General features: G+C 49.0%; 1 protein-coding gene across 4 annotated transcripts in view; it reads right to left on the bottom strand.

Moving 5' to 3' along the window:
- ABTB3 (ankyrin repeat and BTB domain containing 3) overlaps nucleotides 1-18,058 on the bottom strand; it is a 315,516-nt gene that overhangs the window by 53,320 nt on the left and 244,138 nt on the right. For all 4 annotated transcript variants that reach the window (XM_013988219.3, XM_003126078.7, XM_021091555.2 and 1 more), the window contains exon 4: nucleotides 17,632-17,784. In XM_013988219.3, the coding sequence (XP_013843673.2) occupies nucleotides 17,632-17,784 (153 nt within the window). The remainder of the gene's footprint in view (nucleotides 1-17,631; nucleotides 17,785-18,058) is intronic.

Raw genomic sequence — 18,058 nt, forward strand, 5'->3', positions numbered from 1 at the left:
AGCCCAACATGACCTCAAAACAACCCTGTGTCCTAGGCACTGTTTTCTTTATTGTATAGATAAAAACCTAGGCAGGGAGGTTATGTCACCTGTCCAAGGTCACACAGCTTATAGGTGGGGCTTGCTTCAACCCAGGCAGTCTGATTCCTGAGCCCATGCTTATATCTTGCTGAAACCATGAAACCCCCCCAACAGGGTTCAGCATTCCCATTTTATAGATGAGGAAACAGACACCAAGAGGAGTTACGTAACGTGTGCTAAAGTTACTCTGTGCAGCAAGGAGTGCTCACTGTCCCCCAGTATCCACTCTCCACTCCTTCCTTAGAGACGTACAGACTCTGCCCTCTCGGATTGTGGCTGCGCACTTGGCCATCCAGCTAGGTATCATTCCCTCCGGTGGTTAAATTCCCACTGACAAATCATGTACAGAAGTGTGGCAGGAAACTTGCGTGTCCTGAGGTGCACAAGAGCCAGCTGGTACTGGTTGGTGCAAGTCAACCATGTGTACGGCCCCTGCTCTGTGTTCAGTGACGTTGCAGGGCTAGCCTGAAATCAGCCACAGTGGAAGTATTTACACCATGGAAATTGGCAAATGCTACAAACCATTGGCCCCACTGCCCTCCTGGGATGGCGGTTGTTAAACATTTACCAGCACACCACTATCTATGTCACTTGCTTAAAAGGAAGCTCCTAGGCCTGGGCTCCCCCTGTATCCCATTCCCCAGCTGATAAAGCAGACATGACAATGTCCTAGCTCTGACCAAGCAGGTGAGCCCAATGCTTCAGGGCAGGGCCAGCAACCTTTTTCTTAATGGGTGAGACAGTCACTGTGTTAGGCTTGTAATCCTAGATGGTCTCAGGTTGGCTGCTGGAGTTTGAGAATAGCCACAGACAATATGTCAACAAATAGGGGTAGCTATGGCATTCTCGTCATGGCTCAGCGGAAACGAATCCTACTAGGCATCCATGAGGATGAGGGTTCAATCCCTGGCCTCAGTGGGTTAAGGATCCGGTGTTGCCGTGAGCTGTGGTGTAGGTCACAGACACAGGTTGGATCTCACAGTGCTGTGGCTGTGGTGTAGGCCAGTGGCTACAGCTCCGATTTGACCCCTAGCCTGGGAACCTCCATATGCTGTGGGTGTGGCCCTAAAGAGCCAAAATCAAACCAAAACAAAACAAAACAGGGGTAGCAATGTTCCAGTAAGACTTTATTTGAAAAAATAAGAGAGTGACCAGTGGGCCATAGTTTGCTGACCTTTGCTGCAAAGGAACTGCAGAGCAACAAGATGGAAAGATCGTGGGTCTCCAAAAGGTCTTGCAGAACCATGTTGCCCCCTCAGACTGATCTATTACACGAGGCAGAAATAAACATCTACCTCAGTTAAACCTGGTACTCTGCAGTCACTCTCTTGTCATCTACCTCATACGGGAGCCGAGAAAGGAATTACCCCTTAGGACTACCCTCCTGAGAGGTCACGAAGGAAGATGCCTTTCCTGGAATTTAAAGGGCCAGATCTGGCTGCTTTTCCCTGTTTTCTAGTTTCTGGAGCTCTAGATGATGCTCTAGTTTGTAGGTCCAAGGCAGGCACGGAGCATATAGGAGAGTAGGCTTCTGGGGCTGCTGACCCGCAGGACAAAAGCAAGACAATGCCCCTGAGTGTCCCTGAGGTTACACAGACCAGGCTGTCTGCGGGGGCAGGGGTGCAGGGGTGGGGGTGGGGTCCTGCTTGCCCAGCTCTAGTTTCCCAGTTTACTGAGTACCTGGAGGAGGTCAGCCTTTGTAGAAACAAGGCCAAGCATTTACCAGTTCACATTTTTGCTTCAAAGCTGTTCCAGAGGTTCCCAAAGAGCCACAAAGAAAGCCACACTCTGTTCCTGCCGTGAAGCACAGGAGTCTGCCGGGAAAAGGTAGACTTTTCCTGGGTGCAGAGGGGCGAACTCTAGGCCAGGGCAGTCCTAACACCCACGCTGTTGGCTGGCACAGGGTTTGAAAACCGCTGGAAAACTTTGATATGGGGCATATACACGCCTAATTCTTCCTGTCTGACTTCCAGCTGGTCCACTCACTGGTGTTTCTGGTCTGGCTCTGGGACATCTGAGTTTGGACCCTGGACTAGTGAAGGGTGACATAGGTTAAGTTCTAGTATCATAGATGGGTGTTAAGGAGCCAGTATTTTAAGAACTCTTGATTCATTCATTCTGATTACCTACTGTATGTCAAACATTGTGCAAGGCACTCTAATTGTGTCCTTGCTCTAAATACTTTATTGGTTTCCATAATAATAATAATAAAAATAATAATGGCAAACACATATTTATTTATATGTACCAGGAATTACTCTAAATATACATATACACACACATAAACATATATATATCTGTGAATGAGCATATGTATACACACACACACACACACACACACACACAGATATACTAGTCACATATATAATCTTATCTAATCCTCACTCTAACCCTAGAAAATTTATCTTCATTGCTCGGAAGAAGAAACTGCAGCACAGAGAGGCTAAGAAACTTGCCCCAGGTCACAGAGCCTGGAAGAAGTAAGTAGAAGTGAGATTTGAACCAGGTAGGCTGTTCTTACCACCCCATCCCCTGACTCTCTCTGCTCTGAAGCCCTTCAATGTTCAATTAGATTCTATTCAAATGCCACCTGGGTAACTACTAGATGCCAGGTCCTGGGCTGGGTGCCAAAGAAACAAAGATTCCCAACCAAAGGCTTCAAATTCAAGGCTCTCTTGCAGGTGCTCTTCTAGAAAGTTCCCTCTCTCTCAACCATTTCTTCTTTCTCACTCTTCCAGCCACAAGGCCTCTTCCCACGCCACACACACATTTTCCTGCGGCTTTCTTGCCTACCTGCATGGTGCGCCCCTCACTGCAAATCCTCGCCCCTGAATCCTGCTTTCCTTCAAATTGTGTTCTACAGCCAAGTCCCAGATCACAGCTTCTGACCTGCAGAATCCCAGAAGGTCGGTGCTGAAGGAGAGCACTCAGCTCAATGCTTTACCTTCCTAGGATCAGGAAGCTGGCAGCCTGAGAAGGGTTAATTAATTTCTAGTGCTCACACAGATGTACTTAGGAACAGAATCCATGTCATCTTCTTCTCTCCTTTTTTTTTGGAGGTTTCCAGCCTAGGGGTCGAATCGGAGCTGCAGCTGCTGGCCTATGCCACAGCCATGGCAACGCGGGATCCACGCCACATCTGCCACCTACACTGCAGTCACAGCAGTACCCAATCCTTAACCCACTGAGTGAGGCCAGGGATCAAACTCATGTCCTAATGGATACTTTGTTACCCATGAGCCATACCAGGAACTCCTATGTCCTCTCCTAGGGTCACTGAGCAAGCCTCTCTATGGATAGCTTTAGGTTTTGCGGGACTGTGATTTCCAACCAGGGGTGATTTTGTCACCGAGAGGACATTTGGCAATGTCTGGAGACATTTCTGGCTGTCATGACCAGGAAGGTACTACTGGCATCTAGGAGGCAGAGGCGGAGGATACTGCTAAACATCCTACAATACAGAGGACGGCCGCCATAACAAAGAAGGATCCAGCCCACGATGTCAATAGTGCTGAGGCTGAGAAATCCTGGTGGAGGGAAATACAATTTTTTTGCATCATCTCTTATAGATCGGGCAGTTTCCATTACAAGATCCTGTAAGCGTGACAATAAAACGGTGCCTTCAGAAATGAATCGTGAAATGGCAAATCAGAGGACTATAGCTAGGCCTCCCTCGGAGGGAGAGAGCCCCCATTCCCCCTCCTCAACGCAATCCCCCAAGGAAGCCAAGTTCTCTTTCAGAGGCTTCAAGTCCTCCCATTGATGAGTTTTTCCTTTTGGGTAGCAAAAAGACGAACAAATCGAGACTGTTTTGTGCTGAAGTCAGTCACACTGAGATTTCTGTGCACCTTTCTAAGAAAAAAAATTATATGATTGCAGCAAATGGAACATGTAATGCTTGCAGAGTTCCTGGGAGAAATCTTTGTCCAAAACTCGTGCCCACTTGCTGTTTAATGCTGCCACTAAAGTACAGAAAAGAGCCAGCTCATTAAACCTGCCTCCAATAATGTAACAAAAATGTGATTCCACATCCTCCTCCCAGCCAATCTTTTCTGCCTTGTGAGATACAGCAAGGGGCCTGGAAAGCTTTTTCCTCCTTAGAAACACATGCTCAGTTAGTGGCAAAACCCGGTGTGTTTACTTCCCGGCCAACATAGAAATTCTGGGTCTGTTCAAATATGTGAAAAAAGACTTATCTCAAATGCAAGGGCTACAGATACTTAGGAGAATGAAACTAGTGTGTTCACATCTGAATGTGTGGTCATGTCACTTTGAGTAGAAAGTAATGAGGCAGAGTCACACATTTCTTACTTTGGCATCATGGTTTGTTTCAAAAATGTCGAATATGAGGCCTGTTCCTACAGAACGGAGTCACCCTTGATTTTTGGCAAGCCCTTGCCATATCCCCTTTTGGCATAGACTCATTTTTGTCCTCCAGAATTGTTTACCTCCTTTAGGTATTGGAGGACCTGAATTTTTAGCTGGGCACATGGCTGCCCTGATAAAGACTACATTTCCCAGGTTCCCTTGCAGTTAGACATGACTAAGTGCTGACCAATAGGGAGTGAGGGGAAGTGATGTGTGTAATCCCTGGGGCATGCCCTACCCCTCTACTTTCCTTCTTCCCACTAGACAGAGCGCCCAGCCCTATCAGGCCATGCAGGGAAAGGTATCATCTAAGGGGCCACAGAGCCACAAGAGGGAAGGTGCCTGGGTCCCTGACCTGCAGTTGTTGAAATAGCCCAGACTGCCTGTGCTTGGATTGTCAGATGAGAATTTTCAGCTCCTATCTTATCCAAGCCACAGGTACTTTGCATGTCTGTTACAACTAATGAATTAATATCCTGATTAATCCATTTCACAAATTGTTTTTAATTTTTTTTCTTTTTATGGCTGCACCTGCAGCATATGGAAGTTTCCAGGCTAGGGGTCAAATTGGAGCTGCAGTTGCAGGCCTACTTCTCAGCCCCTGCAGCGTGGGATCTGAGCTCCATCTGTGACCTATGCTGCAGCTTGTGGCAACGCCGGATCTTTAACCCACTGAGTGAGGCCAGGGATCAAACCTGCATCCTCATGGACACTATGTCTGGTTCTTAACCTGCTGAGCCAAAATGCCTACTGCAGTTTTTAAATTTAAATCAATTCAGGAGGATTTAAGGTATCTATTCACCATGTATCCATCCATCCTCACGGCTACATGAGGATGCAGATTTGATCCCTGGCCTCGCTCAGTGGGTTAAGGATCTGGTGTTGGCGCATGGTGCAGTGTAGGTTGCAGATGCAGCTTGGATGCCACATTGCTGCGGCTGTGGTATGGCTCCAAAAAGAAAAAAAAATTAAATCAATTCAGTGGAGCACACAGGAAGCACTAAATATATGCTGACTACTGCACTAGGTGCTGGAGATTCAAAGATGAAACATCATCTTCCAAGGAATTCTAGAAAGAATGGATAGTCTTTATAATACTTTTCACAAGTAAATATATCAATTCTTGAGGTGTTAGGGCAAAGTTCTAGTGTTGCAACTCCAAAGTTCACTGCAGTCGCACCAGTCCCATAAAGCGCTCTATGACAGGTTTGCACATTTTTTTTCTGTCAAGGGCCAAATAATAAATATTTTAGGCTTTGTGGACCATGCAGTCTCTGCCATAACTACTCAACTCTGCCGCTGTAGGGAAAGCAATCATAAACACTGCTAAGCAAATAGTCATGGCTGATTCCCCATACAAGGTGTTTTACAGAAATAGGTGGTAGGCAGCTATAGTTTGCTGACTCTTGCTCTACGGTAAAAGAATAGGACAACCTTCTCTTTGGAATTTACAAGAAATGCAGGGTGTTAAAAGCCCAGAGAATTTTTTTTAAAAGGTCTGTTTCATTTTATTTAAGCCATGTTTCCCAAATTTATGGAACCACTTAATTAAGTAATGGTTATTCATATCCCAGAACTGGCTTTCTGAATGTGCTCTTGCACACAGCGGCAAAGTAACTTTTATTGTTAATGGGTAATTCTAGACACCCCTAAAATATAGAGTAGAACAATGACCACCCACGTGCTCACCAGCCCCCCAACCCAGCTGAAAAAATAAAGCATTACAAGTACAAAGGCCTCTGCAGGCCCCGCCTGATTCCATCCTCTCCTCTGCCTTCCTGAGGTTACCCCTCCACCAACTTGACACTTATTGCTGTCATGCTTTGTATTTTCTACTGCTTTTACAAATTCGTAATAATATATAGACTGTTTTGCACATTGGTAAATGTAATTCTAGCATGGCACACAAATCCTGCCTCAACTTGTTTTGTTTTGTTTTCACAATACTATGTATCTGGGATTTAGTTACAAAATAACCATTGGCTCTAGGTCATTTAGTTTCATTGCTATTTGCTATTCCACTGAATGAACCCACTAGTATTTATTCATGTTTTCCTGTAGAAAGCTTGTTCTTTTTTCTTTATTCTGCTATTACAAACACTGCTTCTCTGAAGCACATCTCCATATGGGAGAGTTTCTCTAGGGTATAGACCTAACAGTAGAATTATGTGTTTTCAAGTTTACTTGAAAGTGGACCCCTCGGGTGGTGGTTAAGAGTTCTCCCTATTCCACATCTTTGCTCAAATCTGATACTGTCAGACTAACCTTTTTTGCCAATCTAGTGGGTATGAAATGCATACCAGGCGTGATTTTGGAATCGCATTTCCAGGACTACTGGTGAGGGTGATCCCTTTCTATACATTTCTTGAACTATTTCTATGCTCATTCTTTTTTTTTTTTAATTAAAAACAATTTTTTTTCTATGTTCATTCTTCACAGGGATCTTTGGCATTGATGATGCTGACAATGGACACTAACCCAAGAAACTGACGGGCATCTGAATTTCTAAGGGGAACTAAGGCTGGGGGCTGGTTCCTTCAAGGTGAACCAGTGGGCTTCAGTCAAAAGTTACTTTCTCATTTCCCAATGCTGATTCTTTGAAGTTACTTTTTTTTTTTTTTTTTTTTTTTTTTTGTCTTTTTAGGGCCATGCCCATGGCACATAGCAGTTCCCAGGTTAAGGTTGGAATCTAAGCTGCAGCTGCCAGCCTATGCCACAGCCATGGCAATGCTAGATCTGAGCTGCATCTACGACCTAAGCTGCAGCTTGTGGCCACACTGGCTCGTTAACCCACTGAGGCCAGGGATCGAATCAGCACCCTCATGGATACTAGTCCATTTCTTAACCCACTGAGCCACAACAGGAACTCCTGAAGTTACTTTTTTAGTGAGGAGAACCTGGGCTTTGGAGTCAGACCTGGTGCACATTCAAGGTTGGGCACCTTCTGCATGGGATCCCCGGCAGGTTTCCCATCCTCCAGGAGGCCCAGTGTCCTCCGGTGTGAAGTCTCTCATGCAGTTGGGGGGAACTGAACACAGCACGAGAAGCACCCAGGATGGCCAGTGTCCGACCCAGGACCTGGGGTCATCAGTTCCCTCTGTCCTCCTGTGAGATACCGAAGAGGATGTGAGCTGAAGCTCCACTTCCTTCCTACCCCCCTGCACCCCTCATTTTCCTGCACAGGGGAAAGTGTCGCTACCATTCACATGCAGAATGTCAGACCACGAAAGTAAATAATCTTCAAGCTAGAAAGGACCTGGAGATCACCTAGGCTGGTGGCTTTTAACTTTTCATAGGGTGATGAAAGGCAAGTTCACTTTGGAAAAAGGGCACAAATGGCCCAAATTTGTAGTCAAGGTTTTGATGACTACAGCTTTCTGAAGGATGGGACCTGCTCCTTCATGGTTATCCAAAGCACCTTTGTCATGGCCTTACACCAAGAACTTTGTACTCAGGACATGGCTTTGTAGTACATAGTCAGTTGCCTGGCTAAATTGCTAAGGGAAGACAATGTTCCCGTGTCACAAATATTTTAACCTAGCGTTTGGGAGCTTTGTTCCCAGATGAGTAAATAAGCATCATGAGTACAAATTTAACAGACTCAAAGTGGGGGGAGGGGGGCTTTTGCAAAATCCCTGTTCCCAGGAAATCAAATCCCATATGGCAAACTACATGCTCTGCAAAACCGCCAGCCTGAATGTGACGCCCCAGTTTGGAAGTGAGCCTCCAATGCCATTTCAGATGTAGTTCTCTAGGTTGCTCTAAGCACCAAATGTGTTTGTTTTGCTTTTAACGCTTTGGAAGCTCAGAACAAATTCCAAGTGTTGGCAAACTGTTGGCTGCCTCAATCTGGTTTCCGCCCACACCAGGCTGCTGAGACTTTGTGAAGGGCACTGGTGGCTCCCGCACTGCCAAGCCCGGTGGCCTCCTTTTGGTCTGCATCTTCTGCCCACGGGTCAGCCTTGAATTCTGATGACCCCTCCCTATCCTAGCTTCCTGAGTTGGCTACCGCACGTTCTTCAGGCTTTTCTCAGACCTGGGAGTCCTCTTTGTCTCATGATGACACTTGATGGGTCCCTTTCCTAGGCTTCATCCCCACACATGACTTCAATGGCCACCCGTTTGCCAGGGTCTTCCTCAAAAGCCTCTTTAGCAAAGACCTCTCTTCTGAGTTGCTCCACACCTGAATCTCACCTGTCTACCTCTGTCTCCATGTTGACACCTTTTTGCATCTGAATCAGTCCAGGAAACATCTGAGCCCATCACTTCTAGGATCACAACATACTTGTAACAGCCCTTTGTACCATTCACTCATTCACCAAGCATTTACTGGGCCTCAGTTATGTGCCAGGCTCTGTGTTAGGCTGCACAATCAAGGAAATTGATTTCTGGCCCAACCCTAAAGAGAGAAGGAAGCCACTGTCTCAGATAAAGTCCAAGCTGTGACTCTTTCTTCTAGAATATCTCCCCAAACCTCTGCTCACTTGGATAAGACCCCACCAATGAGGGGCCATGTGTGCTGCTGCACATGTCCTCCTTCTCTTCTGTTATCTTCTCTTCCTGCTGTGACCCCATCGAAGGTTGCAAAGGCAGCTGGTGATGGACGCCCAACTGCTGTGGGTGAGATTCAGGACTCCAGCCAAGGATGGCCTTCACATCTCACCCTTTAGAGGAACTATAAAACCTAAGTCATCCAGGGGAACTCTGATGGTGAGCCCCCCCACCCCACACCAGCCAGTCAGCCCTGGCTGACTCTTTTCCTGCACCCAGAAGGGATTTAGCCACCATCAGTGACAGAGGGGCCAAGACACACCTGACTTCAGCCTGGGCTACAAACCATATCCCCAAGAGCAGATGAGCACATCTCTTCAAGGTCTTTATTTTTCCTCTCTCTGAGGGGAAGTTGAGGCTACTGTTTTTGGCGATCTGAAGGAGCTGACCTTCTTGGCACACACTTGGGGAGTAAGGCTAACCACAAATATTGAATGTGCATTTACTAGAACACAAGTATGCGACATGGTTTCCATACTATACACCGTTCAATGGTTTACATATATATTATTGTACATAATACTTCCAATAACCTCACGAGGTGGGCGTATTAGTGTCCCTATTCCACAGATACAGAAAGTGGGCCAGAGAGTGAGCAACGTATACAGAAAGAGTAAGGAGCTGAGCCAGAGTTTGAACCCAGGCTTTCAGGCTGCAGGGCCTTCGGTCTGTTTCTTCCCTAATGAGATGATAACGTGAGCACTTAATTCCTGGCATCCTTCCTCTGCTGGCAGAGGCTGACATGGACTCTCTCATCTCCATGGACAACCAGGCGGGCAGCATCGGGCACTCATTTTCAAAACTGAACCCATGATTACTTCTCCGACATTGTCCTTGTCCTGGATTTGTTAGAAGCATCCCTAATTACACAGTCCCCCAAGACAGAAACCTCAGCATCAACTGTTAACATAAAAGTTTGATGAGAGGACTGGGAGGTGGACGTACATGCTACCAAGTCCAAAGTCAAGTAAGTTGCCCTCCCATCTGCCCTGCCGTGCGATGGGCTGGATTGTGTCCCCCTCACAATGGAAGTTCTAACCACCCTATCTTGCACCTGTGAAGTCAATGTAGCTTTATTTGGAAATAGTCTTTGCAGATGCGACCAAGTTAAGATGAGGTGGTTACGGTGGGCTCTCATCCAGTATGACTGGTGTCCTTGACAGGAAGATGGACATTTGGACAGAGGAGCAGAGGGAAGACAGCCACATGAAGAAGGAGGCAGAGATTGGAAGGATGCTGTCACAAAAGCCAAAGAGTGCCAGCGGCTCCCAGAAGCTGGCAGGGAAAAGGAAGTCTCCCCCTCCAGACACTTGAGAGGGAGCACAGCCCTGCCAACCTTGACTTTGGACTCTAGCCTTCAGAACCATGAGACAATAAATGTCTATTGTTTTAAGCCACTTAGGCTGTGGTACTTTGCTACAGCAGTCCTAGAAAACCAGTCTACTCAGTTTTCTAACTGCCCTCTTTATGTACAAGTCTGGATATGGGTTTCATATCTATCTGTCCAGAGACATTTGAAGTGCAGGTAGCAAATACTCATGTATATACTTCACACAAGGGTGGCACCTCATGTGCTATTCTTTATGGCCCTTTTCACTTATAAATACACCAGGACTAATTTTAAACACCGTGGTAAAGTATATACAACATAACATTTACCATTTTACAATTCTTTTCTTTTTTCCTTTTTTAGGGGCGCACCCATGGCATATAGAAGTTCCCAGGCTCAGGGTCGAATTCGAACCAGCTTATGCCACAGCCACAGCAACACTGGATCCAAGCTGCATCTGGGACCTATGCTGCAGCTTGCAGCAATGCCGGATCCTTAACCCACTGAGTGAAGCCAGAGATCGAGCCCACATTCTCATGGATACTAGTCTGGTTCTTAACCCACTGAGCCACAATAGGAACTCCACTATTTTACCACTTTTTTTTTTGTCTTTTGAGGGTCACACCCGTGGCATATGGAGATTCCCAGGCTAGGAGTCTAATTGGAACTGTAGCTGCTGGCTTATGCCAGAGCCACAGCAATGCCAGATCCAAGCTGCGTCTGTGACCTACACCACAGCTCATGGCAACACTGGATCCTTAACCCACTAAGTGAGGCCAGAGATGGAACCCACAACCTCATGGTTGCTAGTCGGATTCGTTTCTGCTGAGCCACGATGGGAACTCCTGTTTTACCATTCTTAAGTGCACAGTTCTGTGGCATTAAGTACAAGCACATTGTCATGCAACCAGCACCACCATCCATCTGCAGAACTCTTCCATCTTCCCAAACTGGAACTTGGTACCCATAAACATGAACTCCTTATACCCCCACCCCCCCAGCCCACTAGGGCCATCCGTAACACTGCTCACCCCTACATGTGTCCCCAAGTCCTGGGGCGTCTATCGTCTCTGTTTCTCTAGCATCCTTCCCCATCGATCAATCCCCACTGCTCCTGCATCAGTCCGCTGTCAGCATCCCTTACTTAGATCCCTGCAAGAGTTTTTTGACTCCACGCTCCTGCCTGCCTCAGTCCATCCCCCATGCCACCACCAGCCCCTCTTTCTAAAATACACCTTTTTTGTTTTTTGTTTTTTGGTCTTTTTTCTAGGGCCACACCTGCAGCATGTGGAGGTTCCCAGGCTAGGGGTCTAATCGGAGCTGTAGCCACTGGCCTACACCACAGCCACAGCAACACGGGATCCGAGCCGCGTCTGTGACCCACACCACAGCTGACAGCAACACTGGATCCTTAACCCACTGAGCGGGGCCAGGGATTGAACCTGCAACCTCATGGTTCCTAGTCGGATTCGTTAATCACTGTGCCACGACGGGAACTCCTAAAATACACCTTTGATGTCACTCCCATACTTAAGCATCTGTGACGGCTCCTACCTCCTGCATGATACAGGCAAGTCTTCGGCATGGCGTAAAAGATGGTCCCCGGGCTGAATTTAGCCAAGCTTTCTGTCCTGCATCCAGCCTGGTCCAGGGCCTGGCCCAGAGGACGCGCTCAGAGCAATGTTGGTTGAACCCTGTGCTCTCCGTTTGGGTTTGAATTCCTTATGTTTCCTCCAACACACATTCCGACCTTGGCCTTTGCATATGTGGCTCTCTTGGTGTGGACTTGCTTTTCTAATGGCCTTTCCCCCTTTCTCTCCTCTCTTCACTTCCTCTGTCTGATAAATCTGATTATTCTGCAGGATTCAACTCTAACGGTACCTCTTGCATCTCTAACTCTCCCAGACCTAGAGCTTTAACTGCCTTACATTAGAGCATTGACCAGATTTTCCTGTAATTCCTTTGACCTCTCTGCCTGCCTGCCCCCACACCCCAGTCTAGGCCAGCCACGCAGTGGGTGCTCGGTCTGTGTGTCCTGAGTGCAGGGCGGCTTCCACAGCTCACTTGGCTCCTGGACCCGGCTCCATGGCCTGTCCCTGACACCCTTATGGGAGAGGACAGTTGAACCCCAAAGGGACCCTCCTGGGATCAGGGAGAGGGCGTTTTCCTGTCTTCCAGGAGGCGCTAATGCACTGATGTCAGTGCAGGGGCAGCAGGGGCTCCAGGAGGGTCACCTCCGGGTGCACAGCACGGGTTTAATGTCCGCTGGAGGTGAAGGAGCTGGCATCTCGTGGCTGCACCTTCCTGCCGGCCCAGCCGGAGAGGCCGGGGGAGCTGTGAGGACAAGGGTGCTCAAGGGGAAAGGAGAGAGTGGGTCTGACTCTGGGAGAGGCCGGGGAGCCTTCCAGGGCCCCACGGAGCCAGGCGCAGGGCCCAGGGGCTTGGCCTCTGCAGGTGACCTTCCCAGGGAAAGAACAGGGAGGCCTAGGTCTGAATTCAGATGTCAGTGTGGACTTGACTGAGGGATACGGCGTGGATGCGGCTCCGGTTCTCCCACCCTCCCATCTTCTCCAGAAGCCCCTGGCCAGGACGGCGAGTTTTCCTTCACAGCAGGAGTGTGACACTGCCCCTTCCTCTCCAAGGTCCCAAGATGCTCTAGCCCTCCCTCCTCCGTTCCTCTCCACCCCACACTCTGGTCCGCTTTCTTTGTAACAGTGCTCAGACTTGGCGAGATCATCTTGCTCATCTGTTTGCTGTGGTTTCTTGTCGGCGTCTCCCCAGCAGTGGGTCAGCGTGGGGGCCTCCATCTCCAGTTCAGAACAGACCTGGCTCCGCAAAAAGGGGGAAGGGACGCGGGGAGAGCCAGCGCCTTTGGCCACCAGGAGCTGGAGTTCCCCTCATCCGCGTGATCCTCTCCTGAAAGGGCCACAGGCGCGGACAGGGACGAGGACCAGCTGCTCCAGCAGCACCAGGCCTGTTTCCTACATGATGGGCAACAGCTGGGTTTCCCCTGACCTGGTATCCCCGGGCCCCACACAGGGTCTGATGGGCCATCAGCACCCCACGTATGCTTGGTACATGAACTCGAACTTGCAGCTGTCATCAGAGGGCTATGTAAGAGGCTCCAGAATTTCAGTTTAGGTGCTTTAGCGGCATAACCTTTGCCTCAGAACCTAATGTGGCCCAAATCAGAAAAACAGCAAAACCTGTTCACCTCACGAGGTGCTCAGGAGACCTGGGAAGGGTTAAGAGGAGCAGAGCAAGCAGTGGTGCCATTTATTAAATGCGTATGTGACCCCCCTACCCAGGGTCCCCAGGCCATGAAGCAGGTGTCACCCCCACTTTTACAGGGGATGAACCTGGCCCTGTGAGATGGTCAAGGTGACCTGTTAGAACGCAGCAGACCCAGATGAGAGCATCTAGTGTGAAAAGTAACAAAAGAGCAAAGGGAAGACCATAATGATCCAGGTTCCCTGTGTTCCGTCCTGATACTCTTAGCATCTTACCATCTTCAAACTTACCCATGCTGGACAGCTCAAAATCTGGTTTGTATTTAAGAAACACTTCCAAAAAGACGAACCATTTTCTGGACTGAGCCCATTGTCCTAACAACTCTCAATTGCTGTTGGCAGGTGCTGTTTATCAGCCAAGACAGGATTTGAGAACACCCTTCCCTATCATCATTTTAACACAGCCTCGCTCTGGAGCAGAAAATCTGCCTCCTTCAAATATGGGGAAAACAATATTTTCTATGCTTTGCATTTCTGAAATGTTTCAAAACCAACTGTTAATAAGAAAACGTACAAACCCTACTAAGAAAATGTACAAACTCCAGGAGGTATTATTCGCACTTTCCTTTATTCTAACGTCCCTCTTTCCTACTTTCCAAAGAGCAGGAAAAAGAAGAGAAAGGGCTAAGTTTCCCAGGTTTAGAGTATCTGATACGTGAATGAAGGGAGAATAAATGGGTCACCCCTGTCAGCGTACAATCTGCAGCCACATCAAATGGTCTTCCTTGTGTATAAACCCGATCGCCTTGGTGAGGCTTCACTGTAGCAGAATAAAAACAAAAGCAGAGCTCCGGCAGGCCTGGCCAAGGTCACTGTGAAAACCCACACAGCCCTAGTGTCAGACCTGGGCATCCTTGACTCTGCTTGCTCTGTCCCAGCTGCTATGTCCAGGCTGCCTCCTGCTGGGAAGCCATGGCCAGCTGGGAGGTAACTGTATGTGCTAATAGTCACGGACACCGCAGCCGCCCACACCACGACTCAGGTCCTTGCTTCTGTGAGAACGCCAAACTACCCACACTTTTCTAAGGCGGATTATTTGGTGGAGGCGGGGGTGCTCAGCTCTGTCTGACTCAGAGCTAGAAGCCTGCCCAGCCACTTCGAAGATGTGGAGGAGGGTAGAGAGACAAGTCCATTTGCCCAGTCCTCTGTCCTACACCTCATCTGCCTCCCAGAAGCTGGGTGACCTTGGACAAGTTTCATAACTGCAACTAGCTTCAGCCTTCCTGTCTGTAAAATGGGATGGCAAAGTCTGCCTTGTGGAGTTGCTGGGAATGCTACACCATGAAGACAGGTGCGAGGCGTAGGGTCAGTGCCCGATGCCTGGTTCTTGGATATCTGATCAAACGAGACTTCTTTGATGCCATCCCTGAAAACTGGAGACAAGAATTCCTGCTTCACAGTGCACTGAATGTGGCTGGAAAATATATGTATGTTGCCTAGTCTGAAAAATAGGTTTGCTTAAAAACAAAACAAAACAAAACAAACCTGCCTCATCCTATCATGTACCGACTTTAGTTAATGGAACTCATGTTGACTATTTAGGAGACATGTCCAATGGAATACTATATTTTAGCTTACTCTTTGAAGATGATTTCAAAATGATGAAAATTTAGCTGGAACACTCCATTAGAATAGTTTCTACGCACAAATCATCATCCTGGAGACAAAGGAGTCAAGAAGTGAGAGACAAGCGACTAAAAATAGCCTAGAGACGCAAGTGGAACTGACTTCCTTTGTTTCCTTGCTCTTCGTACATCCTGGCAGGTGACCATAATCACGCCCTGAATGGCAGGGCTGAGGCATCAAACTGGACAGACACTGAGACTGAAATCCCTGGTGTGACCGTCAGAACAACACACACGTGGTCACTGGACCATGCAGTAAATGCTCTGTGCTGCAGGGGGGGCACCGAGATGGACAGAGGCCCTTGGAGCTCATGGTCAGGCTATGGACTTAGGATAAGACATAGAAGTGTCCAGAAGAAGGCTGTCAGCATCCCCCAAGACAGCTGAGTCTAGGTCTAGCGCAGGGACCAGAAAAGTTGGTGATATTGCTGGGTATCTGGGTTTGATTTCTGGTTCCTAACTCTGTCTTCATATCTGTGCAATGCTGGAAGAATTAACCTAACCTTGCTGGACCTTGGTTTCTTCTTCTGTGAAATGGGAAAGCACTACTTTCCCAGATAACAAGAGTATTTGGTTTGAGGCTTAGATGAGACAGGGTTAAGATAAAGCAATACCTAGGTAGGAGCCTCCATTATTTGTGCAGGGATAGTAGAGACGTGAGACAATGCTCACTTATAATGACCATGTCATGAGCGCTTACATCCTTTTAGGGAACTGGGCGGGTCCTTCATATTCACCATCCCGCTTGGTGCTCACGCCAGTCTCCGAGGGGGCTGCTATTATTACGCGCATGTTATGGGTGGGGAACCTGTGATCAAAGAGTTTCCTACGAGCCACAAGGATCTCATCTTTGGCCCCTCCACCTACAAGCTGTCTCACCAACAGCTTCCCAATCTGTCAAATGGGAAGCTTATACTAACCCCAGGAGACTGCTTCAGGAATGAAAGGAGACAAGTAATGAATGCAAGTCTCTTGGTACAATTAACAAGTAGCGCATAGTAGGTGCTCAATAAATGGCTGGGCCCTAGTTTCTCTCCCTGTGACCTGCTGTTATTCTAGGTGACAAGGTGAGTGTAAGGGATGGTGGCACAGCCAGCTTCTGCCCAGACAGAAACCTGACCAGAGTACAACTCAGTGGTTAGAACTGGGGGCCGGGGGTGGGGGTTTGGGCTGCCTGAATTCATATCCCAGCTCCACCACTTACAAGTCCTATGATCTGGGGCATGTTACATAACCTGTCTGTGCCTCAGTTTCCTTATCTGTAGAGTTGACATAATAATAATGCCCACTTCATAGGGCTTGGGGAACATGAGACATGAATTAATCCGTGTAAAGCACTTAGAACAGTGCCCGGCATGTGGTAAGCATTCAGTAAATGCCTGATGACTTCCATCAGGCCCCTGCATGTTCTTGGGCTGCAGTGGGCTATGCTTTATACTGCGAACCCTCCATTTCCTGGCAGGCCCCCAGTCAGATCCTGGAAGGGTGGAAATCTGCCGCCTGGCCACATCATGGACTAGATGAACTTTAGAGGAGAGGGCACTTCTCATCAGGTGGGCTGCAGGGACTTGAAAATGGTGCCAAAGACCATCTGGGCAATAGCACAGAAAGTCAGGAAGACACACACACACACACGTACGCACACACCTACCTCTTGAGTTTCTAGGCTTTCTGCTTTTAGAGCCAGGGTTTGACTCCGCTGAGTAAACGGCTTCATTTCTTCCACTTTGGATAAAAATGAGCACCCATGCATGGGGTCCCTGAGGGGCCCATGACTAATTCCCACCCCGATGCGGGAGAGACCTGGGTGCAGGTGTGACAAATGGAGGGAGAGGGTGTCCCCATGCGTGTCGTGTGAAAAAACCACAGGCGCACTTCTCTCACCCAACCAGGAATTCTACTCTGCGTTTGTTAGAAAACTACAGCGACAGCAAAATTTACTCCTAGTGGAGAGAGGGAGAGAAGAGGGTGGCAGGGTTGCAGGGTGGGAAGGAAGGAGGGAGGACGGGGGAGAAAGGAGAGAGAGAAAGAGTGGGAGAAAATAGAAGGAATATGCACAGGCTCTAGGCCACCGGTATCTTGTAATCCAAGAATCAGGAGCATCCCCAGGTAGCCTTGCTCCTCGTCCTCCTCCATCCCTGCACCCTGAAGGACCTGCTTATTGTGAAGCCCACGTCTGTCCTTCAAACCAGCGGAGCCTCGATCTCAGCGATGGCAACGTGTGCCCGCGCACACCGCCCTGCGGGCCTTGGCTGCGAGGGCTGGGCACTACCAGCCGCGAGTGCCGCGGGCGGCGCTCCCCGCACCGGGACGCGGGCTGGGTGTGCGCGACGGGCGCCCTCCCTGCTCCCCCCGCAGCCCCCAGCTTCCCCGCCCGCCTCCCTACCTGAGCTGGCGCGGCTCGCAGTCCACGCCGGGCAGCAGCAGCCGGGCGGCCTGGCGGACGTCGTCGCTGTCCATGGAGAAGCTGCGGCGGTGGCCGGCGTGCGCCACGGCCACCCGGATCCACTCCATCAGCGGCGGCAGCACGAGGAAGGGCCTGCGGCGGGGGAGGGACCGGAGACGCGTTAGGGCGGCCGCGGCGGGGGCTGCCGGCTCAGCCCCTCCCCTCGCCTTCTTCCCTCCCCCCCACCCCCTTTTCCCCGGAGACCCTGCCTCTGCATTCAAAGTGCGAGAACCTTTGCAGACATCCGGACCGCACCGGTGAGCTCGGGGCAGGCTCTCCCGAGTCTTTGGGCCTCAGTTTCCTCATCTGCAAAACGGGGATAAAGTGCCTGAAAGGATACGATGGGTCTTCAGTGAGTGGACTCTCC

Source organism: Sus scrofa, chromosome 5 (assembly GCF_054392235.1).
Source record: "Sus scrofa isolate SSC_HxYL_T2T_F1_AM1 chromosome 5, Sscrofa_HxYL_maternal_Yorkshire_Landrace_v2.0, whole genome shotgun sequence".
Taxonomy (NCBI): Eukaryota; Metazoa; Chordata; class Mammalia; order Artiodactyla; family Suidae; genus Sus; species Sus scrofa.